Source organism: Cryptotermes secundus, unplaced genomic scaffold (assembly GCF_002891405.2).
Source record: "Cryptotermes secundus unplaced genomic scaffold, Csec_1.0 scaffold39, whole genome shotgun sequence".
Taxonomy (NCBI): Eukaryota; Metazoa; Arthropoda; class Insecta; order Blattodea; family Kalotermitidae; genus Cryptotermes; species Cryptotermes secundus.
Genome location: NW_019723904.1, coordinates 1162605 through 1189241, shown reverse-complemented (window position 1 = coordinate 1189241; position 26637 = coordinate 1162605). Strand labels below are relative to the sequence as shown.

The 26637-nt window shown below is 36.8% G+C and overlaps 1 protein-coding gene across 1 annotated transcript; it reads left to right on the top strand.

Moving 5' to 3' along the window:
- The first annotated feature begins 28 nt into the window (after positions 1–28).
- On the top strand, positions 29–25627 carry LOC111861919 (WD repeat-containing and planar cell polarity effector protein fritz). Its single transcript, XM_023846884.2, has 14 exons — positions 29–334; positions 708–843; positions 1244–1424; positions 1756–1955; positions 2066–2166; positions 3008–3122; positions 5513–5719; positions 10652–10923; positions 12855–13090; positions 14771–14894; positions 15900–16075; positions 19800–20023; positions 21572–21779; positions 23891–25627. The coding sequence occupies exons 1-14, from the start codon at positions 252–254 to the stop codon at positions 23953–23955; spliced, it is 2328 nt and encodes a 775-aa protein (XP_023702652.1). The 5' UTR covers positions 29–251; the 3' UTR covers positions 23956–25627.
- The last annotated feature ends 1010 nt before the right edge of the window (positions 25628–26637 follow it).

Here is a 26637-nt window from a genome sequence, read left to right as displayed (position 1 = left end):
GATATGTTTATATATCAACTGTTAACAAAATGTGTAATAAATGTATGAGTTTAATTAGCAAAGTATGTAACGAATGAAAATAACCAAGTACCTAAAACAAAAATCCCACTAAACATATGATTTTTGGCAAGGGACATGTGCACTGATGTGCATTGTATTCGTTATCTAACAAGTGAAGGTCATCGCAAATATTTGTTGTTTATGATAATCTCATTCCATGGTTGTGCCATTTAGAATATCAGACAATCAGAATGTTGACACTCTTAAGTCAAACCAGATTCTGGACTCTAAAGGATGAAATTGGAATAAAAAATACAGACTTCGGCTCGTTCAGGTATGCAGTGAGGTTAGGTCCGACAACAATATAGGCTAGCCCTTGTGACCCAAGGCTGTTATAAATATCCTACTTAGTTAACTGTTATCAAAACAAACAATTTCATGCTTTCACAGCATATTATGAACTAAAATAAAACTCAGGAGTTCCAGAGATGAAAATTGACTGCAATGCATTACCGTCCCCTTGGGTGTTCATTTTATGAACTTCACGCAAACCACTAATATTAAGGAAGGGTGCCCTCCTGTATCATGATATCCGTACCAAATATCTCTAATATCAATTTTTCTGAAGAGTTATTAGGACACGCAACCATCCACAATGATTGTTAAATAAGCTTATAAAGGTGCATTGATATATATTTTTTTTTCAGATATCATGAAAAAAAAGAAGTAACAGATTCACCCTACAATGAAAGTAAACGGTCATATGCTGAGAAGAGGGGCATGACGTGGTTATTGCAAAATAAGAGGCCTACAAAACTCAGAGAATCTATAAGGGAACTTGAGGTGAGAGGTTTCATTGTATTAAACTTCATACAGAAAATGTTATAGTGTATATTGTCAGCGAGCATTTCATTCGGTTGTATGCTATACTTGATAGCTACAAAAATGGGGTGCTGCTGGATTACAGAGCCCAGCACCATCCAAAGCATTGTACTTTGGTACATTTCCACCCATCAAATTATCCCAGTCCCACACTTTATGACACTTTGAAATACAATTGAATACAAATGAAACTTTGGTAGCATGATTTCATGATGCCTACAGTAATGAATATTTTAGCTGGGAGAATGTGAAAAAAATGAATTTATAGAATTGAGATTTAAGAACTCAAATCTATATATAATAAAAAAGACTTATGGAAGATGGTTCAGCTGTAAATAATTACAGGTGTGCTTTGTTCCAGGAATTGCTTGCTCAACATAAGGTGGTATTTGTAAAGTGGAGAGATAATTGTGTGCTACAATTAATGCTGAGTTCAGGAATACTCATCAGTATCTGCATTAATATTTTTACTGGAGACATACTGAAAATAGTATTTGACAAGTACCTAATGGGGAAACTACTCTCTGAATATATAGCAGATGGTAAGCACTAGAAGCATATTCACCAGCAATATATACAACAGTAGAGATGCATTTGGATAATTAAATTAGATGCATTGTTACTTTCATTTACGAGATTTTGGGAGTTTTTGTTGCAAATGATAAACACCAATTACAAATATACTTGAAACAAAGTGTTTTTGGTTTTGTTTCTAGAGTTTGAATTACAATCAGTAGGTAAGTATCAGATTTTGTAATCAGTGGAAAGGTAGGGTTGATCTGTACTTAAATTGGCAGTGTTCCATGAGGATGTATGTTATGCCTTTGTCTGCATTAAAGAAACTGAAACTAATTCAGAATTTAATTTTTTCAGTTATATTTACAAAAACACATTTAATGTGTTCATACAATGATAACCAAATCACTCTGATCTACTTTACCAAGCCTGCAGTGAAATATAATATGCCAGAGAAACTGAGTCGGCTGGAGCCGAAGTTACAAGTTCTGGAACTGGCTGGCCCATCAGGCCGACGCTTAGAAAGAAAATTGTCTTGTAATGTAACTGGCGACATGGTAAGTCTAACATTAATTTGTAATAACAGGACAAATTGGTTCAAGTCTTAATTTGTAAAATATTCAGTTATATTATGAAAAAAGTATCTAGATTGCTTCATATGTTTCAGGTTTTAATTTGGTGGCGCTGTACAAGAGATGAAGTATATCCTTGGAGTCCACTGGTTAAAGACCAAGATAGAGCAAATGTTCATGTTTATGGAATAAATGGGTAAGAAAATTTCTTTGCAGGTATTTGTAATATATCATACCTTTATTCTGTAGAACAGTTGCTATCAAAAACTACTTGTACCAGGAAGGTTTGTCTTGTACCGAGTGATTATAGGTTATGGGTGGCTTTTCAAATGCATAAAATTTAATGCAGTATTTTCCATAAGCAGTAGAATTGTTGATACAGTTCTCCAGTATTACTGGATAGCTGAATATGTATTCAGAACACCACAGCTTGTGAAAAGATGGTAATTGTGGGCAATAGAAATTCTAGTCATTATTCTACTATTCTAGTCTAGTCATTTAAGCAATTTCTGTGATATGTTCAAACTGACATTGTTTAAATTTAAACTGCATGTTTCATTAAATTAACTTATATGACTGGAATCTATTTGATTCTACATGTTTTGTTTCAATTTTTGTATTTTATACTTTTTTATTTATGTACTTAGTTCTTGCTCTATTAATTTTAAGAATAATCACTGTATGGACATGTCCTATATCTCACTTGTATTGTGGATCCATGGAACGAAAAATAAATGAATGAATGAATGAATGAATGAAGGAAGAGAATGGGATACAAAGTAGGTCATGGCCCAGTTTGATCAGGGATTGTTTCAAAGTATGCTTGAAGACACAGAAAACCCACTCCAGACAGAATAACCTGTATCAGCCAAGATTCAAACCATTTATGAATATAGGTCTGATACTACAGTGGTGAACTAACAGTCTTTTAAGATCTTGTGGAGTTATTTGTCAAGAGTTTGTTGATATTCTTTGTTAATGTGTACAGTTTACAATATTACAATAAATACAATTCAAATAAATTAAATTTTTTGCAGTATAAAGGCAGAACCCTTATGCTACTACAGAACAGAATTTGATCCAGTCTGTGTGTCTTTCAGTCAAGTGCAATCCAATGTAATCCATTCAGTTGAACAAAAAGTGTCAAGAAAGGTAAAAATGTTTTACTTTTTATTCCATGAATGAATATTACCAACATAATTGGTCATAAGTGTGTACATTTATAATGTATTTAATTCAGTTAATATAGGTAATTTAAATAAAATTGTATTGATTCAAGTTTTATAGTAAGTTGTTTTTAAATTATGTTTATTAATTAAAATCTTATTAAATTTTTTACTTTATACTATTATTTATGTTAATTGATTAATGTAAGTGATTTTGATTATGTGACTCTTGTAATTTTGTATATGTATCTTGATATATCTATTTTCAAAGGGACCATTTCCACATCCTAGGTTTGTTACCTGTATGGATATATGGAAAATAAAGGAAATGAATGAATGTAATTGAAACACACAGAATAAGTGTAATCTCATGTAATAATTGAACAAACAAGCTACAGTTGCACTTAATATAAATGATGTGTACCTGCCTGTCTCAGTTGCAGATTTCAAGGGTAGTTTTACCTTCTACAAGGAACGTTCCATAAATAATGCCTCCTATTTTTTTAATGAAAACTACAACAGATACAGAAAGCATAATAATGCAGTTAAATAGAGCAAGATTTCAGCTACTTACAGTTATTTTTCCACATAATCACCAAAATTCGTTATGCACTTTTGCCAGCGATGAACAAGAGCCTGTATCCTATGCCCATAAAAGTCTGCGCCAGCAGAGGCTAGCCACTTTCTTACAGCTGCAATGACAGCATCGTCTGGAAAATGTTGCCCGCGTAGTCCATCTTTCATAGGCCCAAAGAGATGGAAGTCTGAAGTTGCTAAATCAGGGCTATAAGGTGGATATGGTAGGACAGTCCAGCCAAACTTTGCAATGTGCGCAGTGGTCACCAAACTGGTATGGGGTGTAGTGTTTTCGTGTTGCAAGCGAAAGGTTGTCTGCTTCTCTGGCCTGACTCAGGAAATGTGGGCTTTCTGCTTAGTCAGCGTCGCCTTGTAGCGTTCAGAATTGACAGTCTCACCAGGCTCCAGGAAATCCAAGAAAATCACACGCCGCCTATCCCAAAAGACCGTGCACATCACTTTCCCTGCCGATGGCTGTGTCTTGAACTTCTTTTTTCTTGGGGAATCCAGATGGCACCACTCCATAGACTGTCTTTTGGATTCCGGCTTGTAGTGGTGACACCATGTCTCATCTCCGGTGATGATGCTGTCCAGAAACTTGTCACCTTCAGCCTCATACTGGTGCAACAGGTCCTGACAGACTTCCATTCGATGAGTTTCGTGGTCTTCTGTAAGCATCCGAGGGACCCACCTGGGAGAAACTTTGCGATAATCCAACTTCCCCAACATCGTTTCCAGTGCATTACAGCCAATATTAAGCTGTGCACACAGTTCCCTGGTCATTATCTGCCGATCTGTATGGATGAGCTGATCGAGGTGCTGTTCATTGTGAGGAGTGACAGCTAAGCAGGAACGCCCAGGGCGTGGTTTGTCATGCACTTCACTTTCGCCACTGTTGAAATGCAGTACCCACCGCCTCAGTGTGCTGACATCCACTGTATCATCTCCATACATCTTTAGCAACCATCGATGGATGTCGGTGCAATTTGTTCAGCACTGAGAAATTCAATAACACATCTCTGTTTTGTACACACTTCTATGTCAGATGCCATTTTGGTAGACTGCTCTGCTGTTGCTATCTTTCACACGACAACCAAACTAACAGTACATTGGCAGGAAGGTTCAACCTTTACTACAACTCCACCAACATCCAGCTCAGACACAGAACACACAAAAAAATAGGAGGCATTATATGTGGAACGCCCTTCATATTACTGCTACATATTGTTATACTTTCAGGGATTTCCTCCTAGAAACTCTATTTTAAGTATTCAATAAAGAACAAGTTATGAGATAGTTGAATTAATTTTACATTTTGACAGCCTATTTCTATAAGATACATTTCATTTTTAATGAAACCTGCAATTCTCAAAAATTTAGAGCTAGTGTTTATTTTTATCATCAGTCCAGTACCATGCTGACATCACTAGTGTCAACTTGTATGCTAAGCTGGTGAAAATCATAGGTGTATCTTGTGGTCCCCAAGTGCATCACAATAATCAAGTTCTACTCTACATAAAAAAGTATATATTTCATATGTGTGTGGCCTATTTATATATCAACATTTACACAGAAGAAATAACATTACAGTAAGTTTTCAGTAATGTTATAATGGATGATTTCTTAAAATGGTAGGGAATATAACATTTTATGAAACACTTTAATGGGATTCTCAACATAAGCTGTATCCAAATGTGTGTATCATAAAATCATTGACCTGCTACAGAATTTCCAAATGTTTCTGCTCTATTACTCTCATTTGCTGTTAACCCAATTTGATGTGCTTTTCTATATATATAGGGGGAGGTGACCGTGGAGAGCTGTACCTACGAGATCAGCAAATCAAGGATTCAGCGCACATCAGTAACATCAATACCTCTCCAAACACAAGTTTGTTGTCATGGCTTCAGTCCTGATGAAGAGAAGTTGCTGCTTGGTTGCATTGATGGTTCTTTGGTTCTCTTTGATGAAGGAAGAGGAATAACACATTTGGTTAAAGCAGCTTTTGTAAGTCTGTTACTATAAAAATTCAGTAAAACAAACTTAAAGTGAGCGTGACAAGGAATTAGGAATATTTACATTTTCATATATAGGTCTAATTTCTAAGATCACTGAACAGTATCATTAAACTTGAACAGTATTTGTATAACACAGAAAAAAAAAATTGTTATTCAGCCTTGTGTATATACAAATTTCTCTCAGTAATGCAACTATTTATTTCTTCATATTTGCTATCGCTATTAACACAACATGTTTCAGCCCCAAGTGTCCCATTATGCCAGACCTGCTACACTGCACCGAGTATTGTCCATTGCACACACGCGTAACTAAACATTTTGTAATTAAAAAGTTACAGTTGCACTTAACTGTTGTGTGTTAAATATCACATATTACAGTTCACTCCATTAAAAATCAATTAAAATTTGTTAAAATTTTTAATTATTTGACACTTCTAATTCCATCTCATAAGGGGCATTGTCCACTTGTCTAAGCAATATACCCTTCTTCGGTTGTTTACATTGCAGCAGCTCACCCTTTAATGCAAGCCCGTTATTATGTATAGTCTGCAGTTTTGCCCCTTGCTTGTGTGTTGTTCCCACTAGCCATATATGGCTGTCTTTACATGTGCAGACGTAATGTAACATTTATACAGTAGCAATATGTCAGAAGTATGCAGGTATCACTCATGGGAAAATTTCAAAATATCTTCCTCCCCAAATATAATATGATCAAATCCTCAAAAAGAGAGTTGGGTTCAATTTGCAGCAGGAGCAGAGATTTTTGTTTCCTCCACAGAGTCCAGATCAACTGTTGGGCCCACCGAGCCCCCTTTTCAATTGGTACTGCAGTTCCTTTCCCCAGGAGTGATGGACGGAGTGGCACTAGGATATGTTTTCTCCAGTTACTTGGTTTCCCCTGCCAGTTCTCATTCCATCAACTGTTACTTATTCATTAATGATCCTATCATTGCCATTATATAGTCTTCATACTGACAGTATCATTAAGTAACTAACTAAAAAAACTTTCCCTAGGGGTAAAGCAACCAGGGCATGAAGCTAATCACATTCACCTCCATCAAATGCTGAGGTTAAGAATATGTAAAGTTATACCTCCAAACACAAGGACAATTGTGTCTTTACCTTAAAGCTGCAGAATTTCTTGTTACAGAAACTGATAGGTAGATAGAGGTTGTATCATTCATTATATTTTCCATTTTAATTGCCCAACAGAACATTGCCATGCTTACAGTTTTATGTGGTTAGCTCCGTAATTTAGCTGCATAACTGTAAGAACTATAAGCAGTGGGTATATGCATGCTGTGATGTGTAACATCTTCCATGACAGCACTCACTCATCAGTTCAGTGGCTCAGTTGTGTACAGAATGGAAGCATGTTCTTCACATATTGATGCATCAGTGTTACAGACTTCATGAAAGAAAGACAAAGTTCCAGAGTTTGTTTATGATTGTCTGACCAACATCTGCAGTGAGTCTTTGCCTTTTTACTCCCAAACATATTCCAGAGCAAACAGTTTAAAGGGAAGAAGGGAATCAATCAAAGATGACTGTAGCCTAGATGCTCTGCTGAAACATCTGACTTGGAAATTGACCCAAAATGGAGGCTGTGATTTCATAAGATTTTCAAATAGAAGTCTCTGCAGTAGCTTATGAACTGGAAATTTATAATATTTCAGTTATTCATATTATTCATGGAAAATACTAATGACTTGGAAATGGACTCAAAATGGAGGATGTGATTTCATAAGATTTTCACATAAAAGTCTTGCAGGAGCTTGTGAACTGAAAATTTATATAATATATCAGTTATTCATATTATTCATGGAAAATACTCATGTCTAAAGCCAGTTCCTGATGACTGCAAAGAATATTGACTCCATATCAGAACTAATGTTGATCAGCGAATTTTAATTAAAATTTGGCAAGATTAGGATACTTTCTTGCTGGGAGTGTTGAAAGACAAGTGGGTTCACAACTTGGATTGAAGAACCAAACAAGAAATCTTGTAACTAAAGCACAGTGATTCCCTGATGCCATGTGTGCGCTGATGTGCTGGTAAGGTAATGGCCATCATATTCTGGATCTGACATTGGAGTTCCAGCTGCAAAAATCTATGATTACTGGTAAATATTGTAACCTGTTTGGAGAAGGTACTTCTACGGTAACGCAATAACAGTGGGCTGTTGCGTAGAGAATGCCGAAACAATGAACACATTTCCCCAGAGATGGACAACAGAAGGCTCGTTACGTAACAGCGGACTGTCGAAACAGCAGAAACGGAACCGTGAGAAATGGTGTCTGGTATCCAGTCCGCATAACGCCTATATAAGCAGAGCTAGTTAGACACGAACGAGACAGTTGAGATCCAGCCACAGTCTGAGACAGTTGGAAGATAGCCGCCACAGAATGCAGTTGAAGTGATACTAATTGTACTTGAGTGTGTTAGAATAAATGTGTGTGAAGTTATTTGTCACGTGATATACCCAACACGTGACAATATTATGGGGGTACTACAAAAGTTGTGCATTATGTCATCAAACAAAAATTGTGTAGGAATTTGACAAGAGTTCTTCTTCTGCATGACAATGATCCATCCACAAAGTATATATTCAGTGCACTGTGCAAGACTGCAAGAGCTCAGCCATCTGCCCTGAAGTCTAGGTTTTACCCAGAATGACTTAAATTATGCTCAGACTCTTAAACAAATCTGTGAGAGGAAAGAGATTTTTAATTATGAAGAGTTCATGACACTGACACAGAACTCTGTAAGGAACATGTCATCATTCTGAACACAGTTTTGATATTGGGGTTATACTGGACAGATAGACAAATGAGAAATGACACTATGTGTAACATCATGCATGTAGCAACTTGCAACTTTCATACTTTAAAAATTAATGTAGGTAATAAAATATTATTTCTTACTGAAAACCGTTACAACACAGCAATCAATAATACACGTAAGTAATTCTAGGAGATACTTTTGCTACATGTTTCAGCCTTCAAAAGGCCATCATCAGGCAAATACCTTAAACTTTTTGTTATTGAATTGCATGTCAAACTAAACTTCCAAGTGTATACAATGGTATAAAATGATATGAGTGAATATAAAATATAAATTACAATAAAAGTTGAAGTTTTAAAATAACCAGTTACATAGTCAAAAGTACAGTTAAAAGTTGTATATGTGATATTTGGAAGTTGGCAATTGTAATCATAATATACGATGCCTGATGATGGCCTTTTGAAGGCCAAAACATGTAGCAAAAGTATCTCCTAGAGCTACTTACACATATTATTGATTGTTGTGTTGTGATGGTTTTCAGTAAGAAGTAATATATGATACACAACAGGATGCATTCACTGAAAAAAAAAATATATATATATTGTAGCGTGTTTGTGTGTCACGCCACAAATAAGTTCACGCCGTCCTTTGGTATAGCAAATTTATTTCCTTCGCTCACTTATACACTTTACAGGCATTTTCACTTGCAGTGCTACAATCACTGCTTACACTATTCCGGCGATACTGGACGCAGACGATATTCCGAAGCTTCTTCTCCGGTGGCTGTTCCGCGACTCTCTTCTTCGAAGACTGATCCGAGACTGACTGTTTCTTGCTGAAGCTGGGCTATTTATAACCTTGCCCGCTGATAGGTAATGAACCCTCGGTTATAACCATGGAGACTCCTGTTAGAACTACAATGGAGCAATTGTTGTTTCCTATGCAACAGTCTATTCTAGTGTTTCCATAGCAGTTACTCCTCTGGTTTGCCGACACGTTACACTGCTCCCTTCTAAAGGTTGTTCGTCCCCGAACAGCCTAAAGGTTCTCCCTCGGTTTCGATTCCGCGGTGTTTTGCTAGCAACTTTTTCATTCGGCCTTGGTGTCCTTCGCAAGTCTTGTTGCGCTGTTCACTTTATCGCATCCGCCCCTCTCTTCAGTTGTGCTCGTCCCGAGCACTCCCATTGTCCAGAATTTGTTTGTCGCCTTGTTTCACATTCGTTCCTCACTTACATTCTTCATGCATACTTGTTGGGGAGGCCGGTACTCTACCGGTTCCTCCCATAAGGCCGTTCCCCTTTCTTCCGTTTTGGAGGGGGTCGGCCCCTCCACAATGTCCAATTTTTCACCGTGAACCTGATAACTTGTTTTGTGTTCTTCACGTTGACAGGCTCATAGGGGATCTTCTCTCGTGTCCCTCTCCTTCCTGGGTGCGGTCACTGTCTTGGCCTGCACCCTCCGCTGCCATTCTTGGTTGGCAATTTATTCCTCTGACATGGCGGCTGTCTGCCGCCTATCATCTTTATCCCTTTCGTTCTTGCACGCTGGCATCCAAAGGTTCCCTGGGGAGTCTCCTTCTTGGAGTCGTTTCTCCAACGTCGTGCCACTGTCGCACGACGGGATGTCGTTCGGTGGCCGACGGCCAATTCCTTCTGGGGTTTATGAATTACCCGTGTTGCATCCTTCGCTGTCTGGCGGCGGCACTCTGCGGCCAGTCCTTGGTTATATGAGATTGAGCTTCTTGTGGAAGAGACCATGATGGTTATTGTCTTCTGGGATAAGATACTGAGTAGTTAGTAGTTAATTAAAAACTGCACAGTGTGACAGCCTAGAGGACAGTTATCTTCACACTTAAAATACTGATTTTGCTTCTATAATGATATATGAGGGACAGTCTTAACTAATAAATGAGATTTCCTATAGTGATAGTGTTTAAACATACCATGTATTTGTATGAAACTTGTTCTGTATATTGAAAGTTACAAATGTTAACAGTGATATGAGACTGGTTATATTTTACCACCTTTAGATATTAAAAAATATATCAACACTATACCACTGTACTGTATTCTAGGAATTTAAAGGAAAATAAGGTTTTCATAATTTGTTAATAATTCTTTGGTTCGAAATTTTCTGATTTCCACAATGGTCTCCTGGCATCCTGATGGAGCAGTTGTAGTTGTGGCCAATGAAAGAAGCCAGTTCCAGTGTTATGATATTGCTCTGGCTTGCATTAAGAATCAATTAATAAGTGAAGATGTGACACCATCCAATTTGCTGGACTTGGCATCTTATTTTAAAAATCAGCCAACACTTGTCCAAATGGAATGGAGCAAGAAACCTGATGTGTCTTATTACTCTGAAAATTATGTACAAACAGATGGACTGTTACTATTACAGTTTGAGAGGTGAGAAGAATACAAGAGCAATCTATTTTAAAATAAGAAAAAAATTGAAAAAATACATACATTTTAACATAATCATTTTTGATGTCTGTTAGTAAATTATATTATTTAGGTACCTTAATTCCATTATACCATCTAGAAGTTTTGTTTCTTTAGCAGCAATTATTATAATATATTTTCTGTAATATCAAATATACACTGCTGTGCAGTTTGAAATGTAATGTAAGTATGTAATTATTCTGGGTCATTCACAGAATCATTCTGCCTTTCACTATTAATTCCACAGCTCTATAGATATTCTATTATACTCTTTCTTATAACACATCCAGAATATTGTAATGTTTTCACCTCTGCTTCCTTGTAATCATCTTTATTGCTTACATTCTATTATTAGCCAGCTTGAGCTGGCCGGAGTTTATTTAAATGCCCGCTGCTGATGCGTGTTTAAATTCCCATTGCTACTCTGCGTTTAAATGTCCATTCCTGTTAGGGCACTTAAACAATTTTAAGCATTGTGTTTAAAAATGCTGTATCTAACAATTTTTATGATAAATGGATGGAATTAACTTCGTTTGTATCAGCAAAGAACATAGTGTCGCATATTATAATGCAAGATTTGAACATTTTTTTACAAAGAGTTATACACTATTTCCAGTTTTTTTCTTTTAATTTTGATGCATACTGTAAAAATGGTTTCCCAGTTCTTCACAGAGTTCTGCAATATAAATTCATTTCTGTTTGTAACACTCAACAAATTTTAGCAGTCCCCACTGTCATAAAACAGATGGAAGCAATAAAATCATTTGGTTCTCTGCTGGGAAACTTTACGTCTTGTTACACCGTTCAGATTTTCGAAACTTTTGGCTAAAGGACAGAAGAATGAAAGCGTGGCTATTCAAGAAAAAGCTTCAAGGGGTCCCTTCTTCAGTGCTAAGACCTTCCGTTGTAGCTGCAAGAGATTATTGCCCTTTCTATGGTCGTGAATCGACAGTTGCATCGTGGCTGAGATACGGAGTGCAATCTGTTTTCTGTGCGTTCATAGTGAAATTGAATACTGTAGTTTCATTTCAACCTATATATACATAAGCAGATAACAACAAAAAAGGTATGCACATCAAATTTTACTGTATATTTTTAACAAATTAATCTGCAGAATTTGTAATAAAAGTACTGGCTCATGGATAAGTTTGGGCATAACTCGTATGTATACTCTTTTTTGCTGTTGTTCACTTAGGTATCATTTTAAAATTCCTCTATTAGGGTTTTACTCAAGTCTGTCTTATAATTACTACATATAAAAATAAATACTAATGAGTGCGCGTGCGCTTCTACTAGCGGAGTTTAAATGCCTGACTGGCCAAAATGGGGTATTTTGACCACGACAACCATACTCATCACTGGCCCGATCAGGGCACTTCGGACATTAAAGGTTAATGTGTAATTCATATAATTTAATTTCTGTCTTCCATAACTTTACCTTTCTTGCATGTGTTCTCCATGCCAGGGCATCGCGTGAAAATGGCCATGGTCAGTGTTTGATTTTCTTTCTTACATGTTTAACTTTGGTAATCAGTTAATCTGATAATATTGGCAGATGGTAAGAAACTGTATTAAGCACAAAATTTAAAGATGGATTGTAGAAATGTTCTTTTACATATGAACATAAACTACATTCAGATTTTGGACAGTGAAAATCAGAAACACAGGAATTAAATAGGGAATTTCTGTCTTCCAACAAAGAAAAGGTGAGGCAAATAGTGGGGAGAACCTTTTAATTTTTATCTTTCTACTGTTTATTTAGCGACACATTTGGCTTAAGTGCACCCACAGTACATGTGACTGGGCCTTGAGAATTTTCTGACCTTCTCTTCAGTGCAGGATAGTCAGTAATACAACTTCCCAACTTATATGATGTGTTTCATCTTCACCAATAGGGGGCCACTGGCCGTGTTACGTCTTGTGGGAGGAGGGGGACTGAGAGGTGACGCTCATGGAACAGGCCTCACTCCAGATGTACTGGTGTCACAGTATCTGTCTGTCAATCAGGTGGATCGGGCAATCAACTTATTACTCAGTCTGAACTGGGATTCTTATGGCTATATTTGTCTGGCATGCCTTTACCGAATTACTAATCACCTGTTTAGACAGCCACTCACTCCAGAAAGAGAAGGTGAGAGAGAAATGATGCATTTGCAAACCCTATATCTTGATTTATATAGCCTTTAGGGATGTAATAGATAATAGAAAAATGAAATATAAGTAACATTGTCCCTTTGTCTAAGCACCATAAACACATGTAGGAGAATTTTTAACATTGATGTTTTCACAGTAGTGAAGATTCATATTGTGGGTTTGGGGTTATTATGCCATGTAGTTTTGTAGGTGGGTACTGGTGTTTGGAGGAACATACTGCCACCATATTCTGGCCTGAAGATGGAGGCAGCATATTCCTCCAGAACGCTGGTGTCATAACACAGAGAACCACAATTTGAGTCTAGAGGAACTGGAGGTAAAGAAATCCACAGTCTTAACCTCAGATGTAAATAAAGTTCTGAGCAGTTTAGCCACTGGTATCCATTGTGTATGAGGTTGGTTGGGCCCCAGAGCTGCCCTGAACATGGCAGCAGCAACAGAAACAACAGTCATCAAGCTGGTTGTGGTTTGCTGATTGACTGAAAACTGTTCTTCACTTCACTGCTCTTGTGAAAAATTGTAACTTCCTTTCTCCAAATTTGTTTTGGCCCCTCCCAAGACCATTCTCAGGTGAATACTACTACAAAATGATCTTCAGTGCAGCATTTTGTGAAGACTTATTGCAGTTGTTCTATCCTCATTTCAGGCAAATGATTCATTTGTAAAAGAACAACATTAAAAACTTTATTGACAATGTATTCATCTGTAACCTGTGCCATCCAAAGATAAATTTGTTGGTGGCTGCTTAGAATTCTCTCCTCTCTGTTCAGATGCTGTCTGATTTCATCTTGAATTGAAAGATTGTAAAACATGGACTTTTAATCCTCTGAAGATAAGAAGAGTAATAGGCATTTTCTTCACATTTTTAAAAATTTATCTCAAAGTTATAACTTTGTATACAAATCTTTTTTTTTTTTTTTGCCCGTATGCTTAACTACCAGATAAAATTCTTCATTGGAATCCGTCATAACACAAGAACAAAACAGTCTAGGTCAAAATTACCTTAGCTACATGTTTCAGCTTTTAGAGCCATCATCAGGCAAATACATGGTTACTGCATTCACACACTATTGAACAACATTTCAGTGTGACAACAGAGCTGGATATTTGACAACTACATTACACTATAATAATACAAGGTGTAAAAATACAATAAAATTATAAAATTATTATAAAACGAAATTATACAATAAAATATGGTTAAAAATTATGCATATAATGTTTCATATTATGAAGTCAATGTTGGAATCTTGTTGTTATATTCCAGAGGACATATAACGTTATATTCATGATTTGTACACGTATAGTTAACTGCTTGGAGGCCCGTGGTAGTATCATTTGGTATTAATTGTTTGATGGTGTCTTGTTTTACAGTATATTTTGTCCACTCTGGTTGGAATACAGTTACAATCTGTATTCCAACCAGTTCAATAGAGTGTGAGTGCCGTAACCAAGTATTTGCCTGATGATGGCTTTAAACAGCCGAAACATGTAGCTAAGGTGATGTTGACCCTAGACTGTTTCGTTTTTGTGTTACGATGGATCCCAATAAAGAATTTTATATAATAATACAACAGGATGCACCAAATGAAAATTACCAGATAAAGTACAAATTCAACATCATATTACATATGTCTTTGTTTACTTTGTTACATAGTTCAGCTGCAAACAGCATTAGGAAGTTTCCATGTCCCTCTAAGACCCATCTGTCATGCAACAGAAGTTGAATTTGGGAATCAAGTAAGAAATTTGACTCGCCGTTTCTTCCATCACTTGCTAAGGTGAGAATTAAAATGATTACTATAATATACTGTATACGAATTTGTGTATCATTGAGAAATATTTGATTGGCTCTAATCCTGTGTCTGATCCTGTAACCAAGTTTATGATTGTATTATATATCAACTTAGCTGTCTCTAAACATACTGTAAAATTACTTTGCAACTGTACACTTACAGAAGCAATTTAGCACATGCCTCTGTTGGACATAAGTTTAAAGTATTCGATTTTATATGTCATTCTCTATGATGTTGATCCCAGAAGTGATCAGTTCAGATGTGGCTAAAGTAAGGATCTGAATATAATAAGGCTTAAAATGTGAATGAATGTGCTCATGGAAGTGAGGTGTGTACACAAAACAAAGGCACTGCCAAAGAATTACCAGAAAGAGGGAGGCCCTTATCTGTTGCATAACAGTCTTGTATAATGTCACACAACTTATCAACTCCACTGGAATAACACCCATCCATTATGTATGAAATAATTACAATAAATTCCTATATAATAAAACTAAAATGGCTAGGAATATAATGCTCAGAAGCTTTGTTTGACTGATTAACAATGGCAGAGAACATTGCTTGCTTGCTCTTCTTGCTGTCTGTATAAGGAACCCTAGCCATGACCAACATGAATATGAATGCTAAGTACAAGCCATATCTGGAAATGATTACTGTGAATCTATCTCAAATGTTCAGTCATTAAAGGCATTTTGAAAGACTGTATGTTAATTCTGAAGCACACATTGCATTCCTGTATTATTGCTTATTTTTGTTAGTAATGTTGATTCTTAAACATATGTCTCTAATAACCATGAAAGCTGCCATCTTTGAAACAGCTACTAATCATACACTTTTTAACACTGTAGACCACTGATTCCCTACCTGTACGACATTTGTCATGGTTACTAACAAAGAAAACGAAAAAGTAACTTATCTCATAACAAGAATACTAAAGTGTTATTTTTATAATTTAAAGTATCAGCTACATCATACAGAACTTTGTTTCAGGTATCAGCTTTTTGAGAAATCATTTCGACTAGCGATTGATCTGAATGATCATGATCTCTTCATGGATATATACTTCTATGCAAGGGCAATGAAGGAAGATGCCATGGCAGAAGCAGCACGAATCAAAGCAGAGCAGATTATGAATAGATGCAGCAGTAGAAGCAGTTCTGGGACAGGTAAAATATAGGACCATTTTTAAATTGTACATCCAAGTTTATTAACTTTCATATAAGGGGCATATAATGTTGAGGATTCCCCTCCTGCATTGATGCACTGCTCCCAACACCATTGCCACTTCTGGAAACAGTCCTGTTACACCTTTTTAGGGATCTGGAAATTTTCCTTAATCTCTTGAATCATCTGAAGTTTTCGTCCTTTCAAAGTGGATTTCAGTTTGGGAAATAAGAAAAAGTGTGCCTGAACCAGGTCAGGTGATAAGGGTGGCCAAGGAAGCACAGTTGTGTTCATGTTGGCCAAAAAGTTAGGAATCAGTAGCAGTGCATGAGCTGGTACATTGTCATGATGGAGGAACCAGGAGTTGCTGCTCCATAACTGAGGTCTTTTTCTCTTGACATTTTCTCTTAGATGTTTCAGCACTTTAATATAGTACTAGTGATTCACTGTTTGTCCCTGATGTAAGAATTCATGATGCACAACACCCTCGATGTCAAAAGGAAAACTGTCAACATGACTTTCATGTTTGACCTGACCCGCCATGCCTTTTTCGGTCTCGGCAAATTTTTTCCAATCCATTGTGAAGACTGCATTTTCGTTTCCATGTCATATCCATAAACCCATGTTTCATCACCAGATATAATTCTTTTCAGAAAGTTTTCATCCTTGCATGATCCAAAGGTTCCTTACAGAAGGCAACACAACTACCTCTCTGAACCTGTGTCAGAAGTTGTGGGACAAACTTTGAAACTACCCAATGCATTTCTAATTTCTTCATAAGTGTCATGACATGATCATATCGATATGTTGCACTCTTCTGCTATTTTCCCACTGTCAAACAATGATTAGAACACACGATTTTACAAACTTATGTAACATGAGCATCATCACGAGGTTGGGGACTGTCCCAAACACGGCTCATTATTTGTTGACTGTCAACTGTCTTAAAACGGACTGATCACCATAAACGCTTTTCATCACTTCATGAGTGTCTGTAAATGTTTTCCTTAGTTTGAAGGAAAATCTAATATTATTATGCTGCTCATGAATATCAGCCATCACGAATATCGCAAGACACATACTACACGCACATGAACAAATAGCTCTAATATTATATTTCAGCATCCTGTTACATTCACACAATATATATGGATAAATACCGTCTTAAGTGCAACAAATTTTATTTTTGTTTTACTACAAGTACTTTACTACAAGAAGTAAAAACTACAATAAAATTTGTTGCACTTAAGACGGTATTTATCCATATAAATAGCTCTAAAGTGATGAATAATCACAGCAGGATGACTGGGCAAAAAGGATGATAATTAGGAAGTTTGCCACTAGGCAGCACAACTTACCTCAACATTGCTAAGACACTGAGTTTGGGCTCTAATTCAAACGTTCCAAAACTTTTTGAACAGACCACGTTCATACTGGTGACCTACAAAGCAAGGTGTACAATCCTCAGTAAGTGTGCACCTGTCCTGCCTTTCCTGTATTCACCCCTCATGTACAGGCTTTTGGTTAGCCATACCTAATTTATGGTATTTAAACTACATTATAGTATGTAAAAAATACAGTAGTCCTATTTATTTGTACAAAAATCTTCTCAGGTCATGTCAATGTTGAGTTAAAAACCAAATGTGTCTCAGATCTACATCTTCATCATTAGAGTAGATTGTCCTTGGTGATGGAGGTCTTCAAAACATTAGTTTTTAACTCAGCAGACATGACTGATCACCCGGTAAGATTTTAGAACATTTACTCACCATGGAAGCTTCAAATCTTTCATAGTATTTAATTGATTGATTGATTGATTTCGTCACTGTAGATCATTGTACATGATATATGACAAGTCAAGTTAATTTTGAATATTAACAATTTGATATATAAGTAGATTAAAATTACAATAGTTACAATTTTTTACATTCTTATTTGTGGAGAATTTGATGGAATGAACATTGGCAGGGGAAACCGAAGTACTCGGAGGAAACCTGCCCCAGCGCCATTTTGTCCATCACAAATCCCACTTGCTCAGATCACAGTGGTGGGAAGCCAGCGACTAATCGCTTAAGCTATGGCGTGNTTCTCTACATCTATATGTGATTTCCACTTTCTGTTCTCTTCTTTCTAGATATGTTTGAAACCATTTTAGTGCAACCCCTCGTATTCCCATTCTTGTCATCTTTCTTAGCAATATGTCATGATTAACTAGGTCAAACGCTTTTGACAGATCCAGAAATAGCCCTATACTTACTTCTTTCTCATCTAGCGATTTATAGACCCCTTCTATGAACTCTGCAATTGCTGTTTTTGTTGTTTTTCCTTTGCAAAACCCATGCTGTTTGTTACTAATTAAATTGTGTTTATTTAAAAAGGATAAAAGTCTTTTATGCATAATTTTTTCAATTATTTTTGAAAAAACAGAAATTAGTGATACTGGTCTATAATTCGCAACATCCGTTTCGCTTCCTTTCTTATACAAGGGTTTCACTTTTGCCATTTTTAGCTGGTCAGGGAAGTATCCGGTTGAGAGTGACTGATTTATTGTATATGTTAAGGCAGATATTATCTTGGGATAACATTTTTTGATGATATACTCTGGGATGTCATCTATACCTGTTGATTTTTTGTTACCAAGTCTTTTGATTATGCCAACCACTGTCCACAACTGATATTCAACAGCTTAGATCCCCCCCCCAAAACAGTCTTTGCCAAACAACCAAAAACATACTCATAAATAGAGTGACAGTGTGTATTGGAGCACTAATGTTGATGCTTAGAAGTGTGAAGTCAATATAGAACAGATTTTCATTAACATTACCTGCTTACTTTCCTATTACTCTGTTGTACAGTGTCCACTGTGTTGTTACACTATTATCAGTTGTTAAGTAGATTAACTGCATGCACTGTCTTTGCTCGCTCAGAAGCTGGGATCGTGGGTTCAAATCCCACTCAGGGCATGGATGTTTGTGTGCATTTTTCTGTGTTTGTGTACATGTAGAGGCCTTGCAACAAGCTGATCACCTGCCCAAGGAGTCCTACTGAATGTGTAAGATGTAGAAAAACCGAAGTGAATGGAGAAGTTCATGGAGGTAGGCCTAGGCCCACTGGGGCTGTAGTGCCAAGGGAAAAAAAAGTAGATTAACTAGATTATATCAACTTCTTTGGCAATACATACATTTTCTATGCGTAAGTACAAATTAGATACACAGTCCATATTCCTAAGCAAAACAAAGGCTCACATAATTACTGGGGTTTTGAACTTTTACCATTCACTGGACAACTGCTGTTACATTTATCCAGCTATTTCAATATATAGGACTAGTTCAGTGGGCGATAACAAGAAACCATAAAATAAAAATTGTGATAGAGCACGCACATGCATGGAACTAGGACAGAAAAGGAGGTAGAAATTTGTGTTAGAAACCCAGCTGACAAAAACCAAGTGCATGAGCACCAGTGCAAAGAAATGGGAAAAAAATTGTGAAGAGATGTAATATCTACCACTAGTGCCATCTGTGGAGTAACTTGAACACTCGAGGCTGCAACCTTGTGGAAACGCATGAAGACTCTGTCACGTCATACAGATCTTCTCTGTGAGTTAGAAACCTCATTGCTGATGAGGGGTATCCAGATAGAAGAAATGTCCAAACTTGGTTAACTGATTGGATTGGTTAAGCATGCCATATGGGCTGTTTTAAAATACCAGGTTTTGCTTTTCAGATTCACCTCATTCTCATTCATCATGTTCTGGTTGTTCTGGGAGTGCAGGCAGTGAGAGTCAAGGAAGCTCTAGTGATGCAGAGACTGAAATACCCCCTCAGCCACCTCCTCCTCTTCCCTCAAAATCTGCAGTAGGACAGTCTCACAATAGTAGTCCAGGAAGACAGCCCGGGGAGAAGCAGAAAGTGAAGTTCTCCGATACGGTTACACATATTTTGGTACCTGTACGTACTGTTTCATATTCCTTACCTGCATTTAGATATAATGCTTGAAGAGTTTGTTTCATACCAATTATAATGTAAAGGGATAGTAATAGTAGAAACATTTATAGACAGGAAAACCATAAGTTTTTTGAAATGTGTAAATATCAGATGTGACTTATCACTGTAGTGTAATTTTTCTTAAATATATGACGCAAGTAAATTGTGATCTGTGATGATGGAATCTACATTGGTGCACCAGGAGACTATAAGAAAAGTTTCTGTAAAAGTTAAAAGAGGAAATTCCTTCCTAATGCTACAGTTTGGTTTATTATCTTTTAGGTACATTTTCTAACAAAGTGAATGTTTACTTTCACTATCTATCAGTATGAATGTACGTATATAATAGTCACATTCTCCATGCACAGATTATGAATTTTGATATTGGGAGTTTTAATGAAATATGGCTCCAAAATCATATTTTCAGACCCGTTTACCCAAACAAGGAAAACACTGTCTTTCTAGGATGTGGTGCCATGTAGTTTGATAGAGAGGTACCAGTGTTTCAGAGAAATTTGCTCTTTCCAACTTCAGAGTAGATGTAACCCGCATTCATGCAATGTTATGTTTTAGTAATGTACTTAAACATACATTTATAAGAATCATGTGCTGTAAAGTGCTGGAACCTGCCTACCAAACTACACACATATTCCAGAAGACAACAGTTTTCATAATTCACACTGTGGGAACATATCTCACTGTGTTTTGTTTCATAGATTTTTTTTGATCCCTAAGCAGAATTTTTGCGATCCCTCCAGTAATAATAGGAAACACACATAATTTATATCATTATAAAATAATACACACATAGGCACAATTACTAATTCTTAATATTGCTTTAGGAATCCCAACTAGAGACCATACATTTACAAACCTCACCACCAGCTTTATTTGTACTTCAAGAATGCAAAAATACTTTATATGTTTTTAAATGTTTCAGTCATACTGTGATATTAAACGGAAATATAAGTGAAGAACCCAGGGCTTAGTAATGTTTTATTTCAGTCTCCTGTGCTATTTGATCAACACATTACAGCAGTTTAGATAAAACTCTGTTGTTAATTGAGATCTTTATTGTGTTTACTAAAAAGGCCTTACGCATTCAAACATTTAATTTCAGCCAAATGCCTATAACTGCCATCAAACTGAGACTTCCTTAACACAGACTGGAATATGGTGCATCATGTAGCATTTTACAGTAAGTTGTATAATCGAGTGCTGAATCTTACCACATCATATATGCTCGTTTTGGATCCAGGGTATCAGGAAGAAGCCTCCTCTTCATCTTGATTATTATTATCCTCTTCTTTCCCTTTCTCCTCTTTTCTCATCCAACTTTATTGACTCCTCCTTGTTTCCTTTTTCTTCTTCCTTTCCTTCTCTTCCTCCTCTTCCACCCTTCTGTTTCATCCTCCTTCTCCTTCATTCTTTTCCATTTCCTGATGCACTCAAGTGTGCGGTCAAGTCTAAAACGGATACACAATGACAGCATTAATTTATCTCCCTCTATAGGATCTTCCACTAGCTTTACCAGAAGAGGAAGAATACTCACCTCTGAATGGAGCATGCAGCAGCAGTAGCACTGTCATTGCCATCCAGCCAGACAGAGATCGACCAAGACATAACATTTTTGTGCCTGATCCAAATCAGGAATTAGCAGATAGCCTTCCATTATGTCTTGGAAACAAAAATTACTTAAAGGACTTCGCCACATTACCAGGCATGTAACTATTTTCAGGTCACTTTACATCAATCTGGTATTGCAGTTCTGAACCGATGCTACATATGACAAGGCTATGCACAATCTACATTTGAAATGTTAATCTGCCCCCTCTCACAAAATTGATATATATTAATGACTCATATGACAGTAGTCCAGACAGATTATCAATAATTAACTGAAGTTAATATGATATTTAGGGAGGTGTGTGTCATTATTTTTAGTTCCATGAGGCAGCAATGCATGTACATATCTTGGGTTCACTGTATCTGATCATCTGCATTCATGCGGTAGTATCACTCTGGGATTAAGTAAGTTTGATGACACAGTGGAATACTGACAGGTTGCAGTATGCAGTGCTAAATTGGTTGTGTGACATACCAAAAACATTTTTCCACAACATTATGACATTTGTGAATCACTGCAGGGTATGTACTGAAATGCAGTGTAAGTTATTTGCACTGTAAAGCAAACAGGCATTTTATCTAGACAGCTATTTTCATTTGAATTGTCCTCATACATTAGTCTGAAAAATTTCGTAAGACTTAGTTTTCAGTGAAAGTAAAAGGTAAGGTTTTCCTCATTTAGTATACATTTTCAGTCACCTCAGTGTTAATTTCCTCCATTTAAGATTTTCCTCAGTTAGTATTGCAAAACTACTGCTCCCCAAAGATATCTTAAATCAGGGTTCACTGTATATCATTGTGATTTCCTTTTCTGTGTTATAGTTAGAAAAGTATGTACATTTCAGAAGTACAGGGTGTACAGTTTACCGTTAATCTGGTTCCCACAGCTGACATGGCTTTCTTTCATAGACCAATTGTGGCAGCCAGTAATTCACAGCCTCAATTTCTACTATAGCTTAACTTCCTTTATTTTGTAGAAGAGTCTCAAAAGTGACAACCCTCTGCTTCTAAGCATGCCTCACATCTAGAATAAGTTTCCAGACACATGTCCAAGCTCATATACAGGTATGGCAGATATGTCATGCCTAAGTTCTTCCAGAGTGCAGGTTGTTCAAATACTCCTTTTTTCAGCATGTCCCACAAATAAATGTCACAAGGATTTAGACTGGGTGATCACAGATGCCACAACCATCAACGTATGACTTGTTCACCAAAGACATAATCTATGCATCCAGAGAACTGTTCACAGTTTATGCCACTGCATTATATAACATAAAATACCCATGCCATTTTTCTTCATAAGTTAGTTGACGGAAGAAAGGTAACATAACATTCAGGCCAGATTATCCTCTGCACATTAACTGCACACCAGACCCCAACTTTTAAATCATTGGCACTTCATTAACAGGACAACATTTTCTGTGCTCCAGTATAAGTTATTTTGACTGTTTGTGTTACCACACAAGTTCTGGGTCAAGAAGTCCATTGAATACTGATTCCTGAAACCAGCCATGGTACTGAATAATTGCTTTGCAGTCTGGAAGCAAAAGGCTGTGTATGACAGTAGTTTTGTAAGGCCATAATTTTAGCAAATTTGTACCAATGTGAGCTGTACATTTTGTCAACACACACTGAAGAGACAAAAGCTGTAACAACTTCGTCGGGCTTGCATCCAGTCAAGTACCAATGTCATCACATTTTCTTCATTCAGTATAACTTTTTCAAGATTTCCTTTGTTCAACATCAATCCCATGCAACATTACACGGTTAAAATATTGTAAAATAGCGCTTTATGACACTTTACTGTCAGAATACTTAGAATGAACCTTTTTTTTTTTTTTTATTACTTGGTGGGGTGGGACTGAGGCCACTTGGTACTGCGGCCACTTCTGGCCTATTGTACCAGCCTCAGATGATAGGTGAGGGTGATTATGGAGCAATTGGTGGAATGAAGATTGGCAGGGGAAATGGAAGTATTTAACATTGTATACTGTGAACTATATTTGTATGTATCTCAAGGACAACTGACCATGTTAAACATCAACACTCTCAAGATATACCTGCAAGCCTCGTGTGACTAAGTGACAGTTCAGTGGTTAGAAGTGAACAGGTGTGGGTGAACAAATTTGTAGCCAGCCAGTCTAAGGATAAATTTCATTCCCTGTATCATTTGATTTTTTCTACTAATTGTATGTTTCTTTGCAGATGTCTCAGAGGAGGAAGATAATGGAAATGGCACAATCAAGATTGTCCACTTTGGAGTTGTGTAATCAGCGCTCAAGCTGTATATATAGGAGCCATTTTCTTGCCACTGTTTGAGCAAGTCATATTTTCATTTGTACATACTCATGGAAAGACTCACAAGTGCCAAATATTTCCCAAAAAATAGTCTTTCTTCCCATCAATACACACTGCTAGAATGTAGCAGCATCACATTGTATAATGCTATACATACGATATTTTAGGAAGGAAAAGTTGGTATGGTTCTGATCTGTATATAACTTAATCCAATTTTTTTTTATAACAACTTTATAACATAACATCATAACATTTGCCATAATACTTACCTCTCTACTAATACTAACGTAGTGTAGCAGAACTAGGCTATGCCATATCTCAGGTGGTAGTCACCACAGAGGTCCAGGTTCATTCTTTCCCAGGATAGTCCATGTAGGGTTTGTAGTCAACAAAGTGGTGTATTTTCTCAAACACTTTAGTTTTCTCCTGCCAGTTATCGTTCCATCAATGTTCCCAACTCATGCACCATCAGGAACTGGCACAGTAGGCTGGCCCCCAGTACCAAGAGACCAGTCTTATGCCACTTCTGCAACACAATAAAATAAAAGTGTCCTGCTCCTCTTAACATAGTAAAATATAGTAAAAATCAAGTTCAGAAGCCTAGAAAGAAACTGGGCTTATAGCACTGTGCACTGATATATGAAATGACATGAACAATGAGTTTAAGTAGCATATCTGTAAATCTGTTTGGGAATATCACCTGTAACTCATGGTGTGTTTGTATGCAAGATCATACATCTATAAAGCTAATCCTATTATTCTGAACTCCTCTTCAAAAGGTACACCCATGTGCTCAGTACAGATCTATAACTAACATTGATGATCATCTCTCTGTCTTTTTTTAGGTGTTTCCAACTCTGTAGAGCACTTATTGAGTTTGCTCAGTCAATTCGATGCATGAAATAGCTGAAGAATCAGTGGATGCATTTTCATGAAATGTGATACTAGAAAATTTTACAAAGACTTGTCAGGCATTTCAGTTTTCATTTTTTTCATTTAGATCAGACAGTTTTAATGACCACTTAACATGAAGGCCTACATGCATTTCTGCAAGTACCTCAAACGTATTTCACTAGATATTTGAGTGAAAAAATATTTCAAACAAAAATTGGTGAGAAGAATGAAACACATGTTACAGTCAATACACCTTTTACAAAAGTCTTACATTGTTCAAGATAACTGAACAAGTTGGATGCTATATGAGATGGTATTGGAAAGTTCCCAGACTCTTACTGTTGTAAATACCTTGGTGAAAAAGATGAGAGGGGATGCCACAATCACACTTCTGAAAGCCTATTGCATCAGTCTGCCACATGACACCCATTTTTCTACCAGTATGTGACGAATGCAGGAGATCTGATCAGTAGTTGATCTGTTAACATTGAAACCAACAGAGATGATCCCCAGTAATTTCATCTATGTATGGACTCAACCTTGGGAGAATATTGGATGAAATGTTGTATGAAGCTGATAGCAGTGATATCCCACAATAATTACTAGTCATTTTTATCACCCTTGTGAACTGGTACAATAAGAGACTCCATCAACTGATCAGGAAGTTTTTCCGTATTCCAAACAGAATTAATTAGCTTATGGATCTCAGAACATAATATTTCACCTCCTGCTTGAATCAGTTCTGCTGGAATTTGATCACTTTAATTTTTATCTCTTGCTCCCACCTTGGAGCATAGGGCTGATTTCTCAGTTTCATAATCATTTTACAGATGGTAGGACTCCTTGGACGGGTGATAGGCTCATGCCTTAGACCGCTCGGCTTCCATGACCAGCAATTTGCTTACTACCTGGTGATTTATACCTTTTCAGCTTTGCAATAACAATTTCAACCTCTAAAGGAGCTAGATCAGGTACTAACAGCTCAGCTGTATGTATTTCTGCCTAATATCACTGACCCTATGTATATTCAGTAACTGAGAATAGTTTCTTCCACCTGTTCAAATTAATCTTATGGAAATCTGCAAGCAGATCACTATTCTCATCCTTCACCGAGTCACTTCTAGGTTGGTGACCCCGCTTAAAGTCATTTATTCCTCTATACAGGTCTCTAATGTTCTTGTTTTTACTGTTTGTTGCAAGCTCATCACTTTTGTCTTTCAGATATTCCCTCTTTTTATTCCTGAAATGCCTGCCGGTTTCACGTCTTATATTGATCAGATTGCCCCCATTTATTTTGCTTGAATCCTGCAACCACTGCAATTTGGCTTGTTTCCTTTGGTCTAATAATTTTGAGCATCCTTCATCAAACCCTTACTCATGCTTCTTCAGTTCATAGTAACCTTTACTTTCTGTGGCAGAAATTTTGATATTCTCTATTTATAACCACCTCAGTGTCTTAAGTTTTGCAAAGCTGCGAACTTATTTGAGATCTCAACACAATACTGCTCTTTACCGCCTACCTCATTTAATTTCTTGAGATTGAACCTCTACATATGAACTCTGTGCTGTTTGTTTACTCACCGCTAGTCTCTCACCAACTTTTGCCACCACTAGGTAGTGGTCAGTATCACAATCTGCTGTACGAAGCATACTTGAATGCCATCTTCAATCTATCAAAATATGGTCAGTTTGGTTGTGTGTCTTCCCAGCAGATGTCGATGTAAATTTACAAATGTTACGATGTGGAAATGTCACACTTT

Bases quoted from the DNA above. Each gene is read 5' to 3' on its own strand.
- LOC111861919 (XM_023846884.2), top strand. From the start codon at position 252: ATGTTGACACTCTTAAGTCAAACCAGATTCTGGACTCTAAAGGATGAA. The intron at 844-1,243 runs GTGAGAGGTTTC...GCTTTGTTCCAG, and splicing joins AATCTATAAGGGAACTTGAG to GAATTGCTTGCTCAACATAA. The intron at 16,076-19,799 runs GTAAAATATAGG...TTTGCTTTTCAG, and splicing joins TAGAAGCAGTTCTGGGACAG to ATTCACCTCATTCTCATTCA.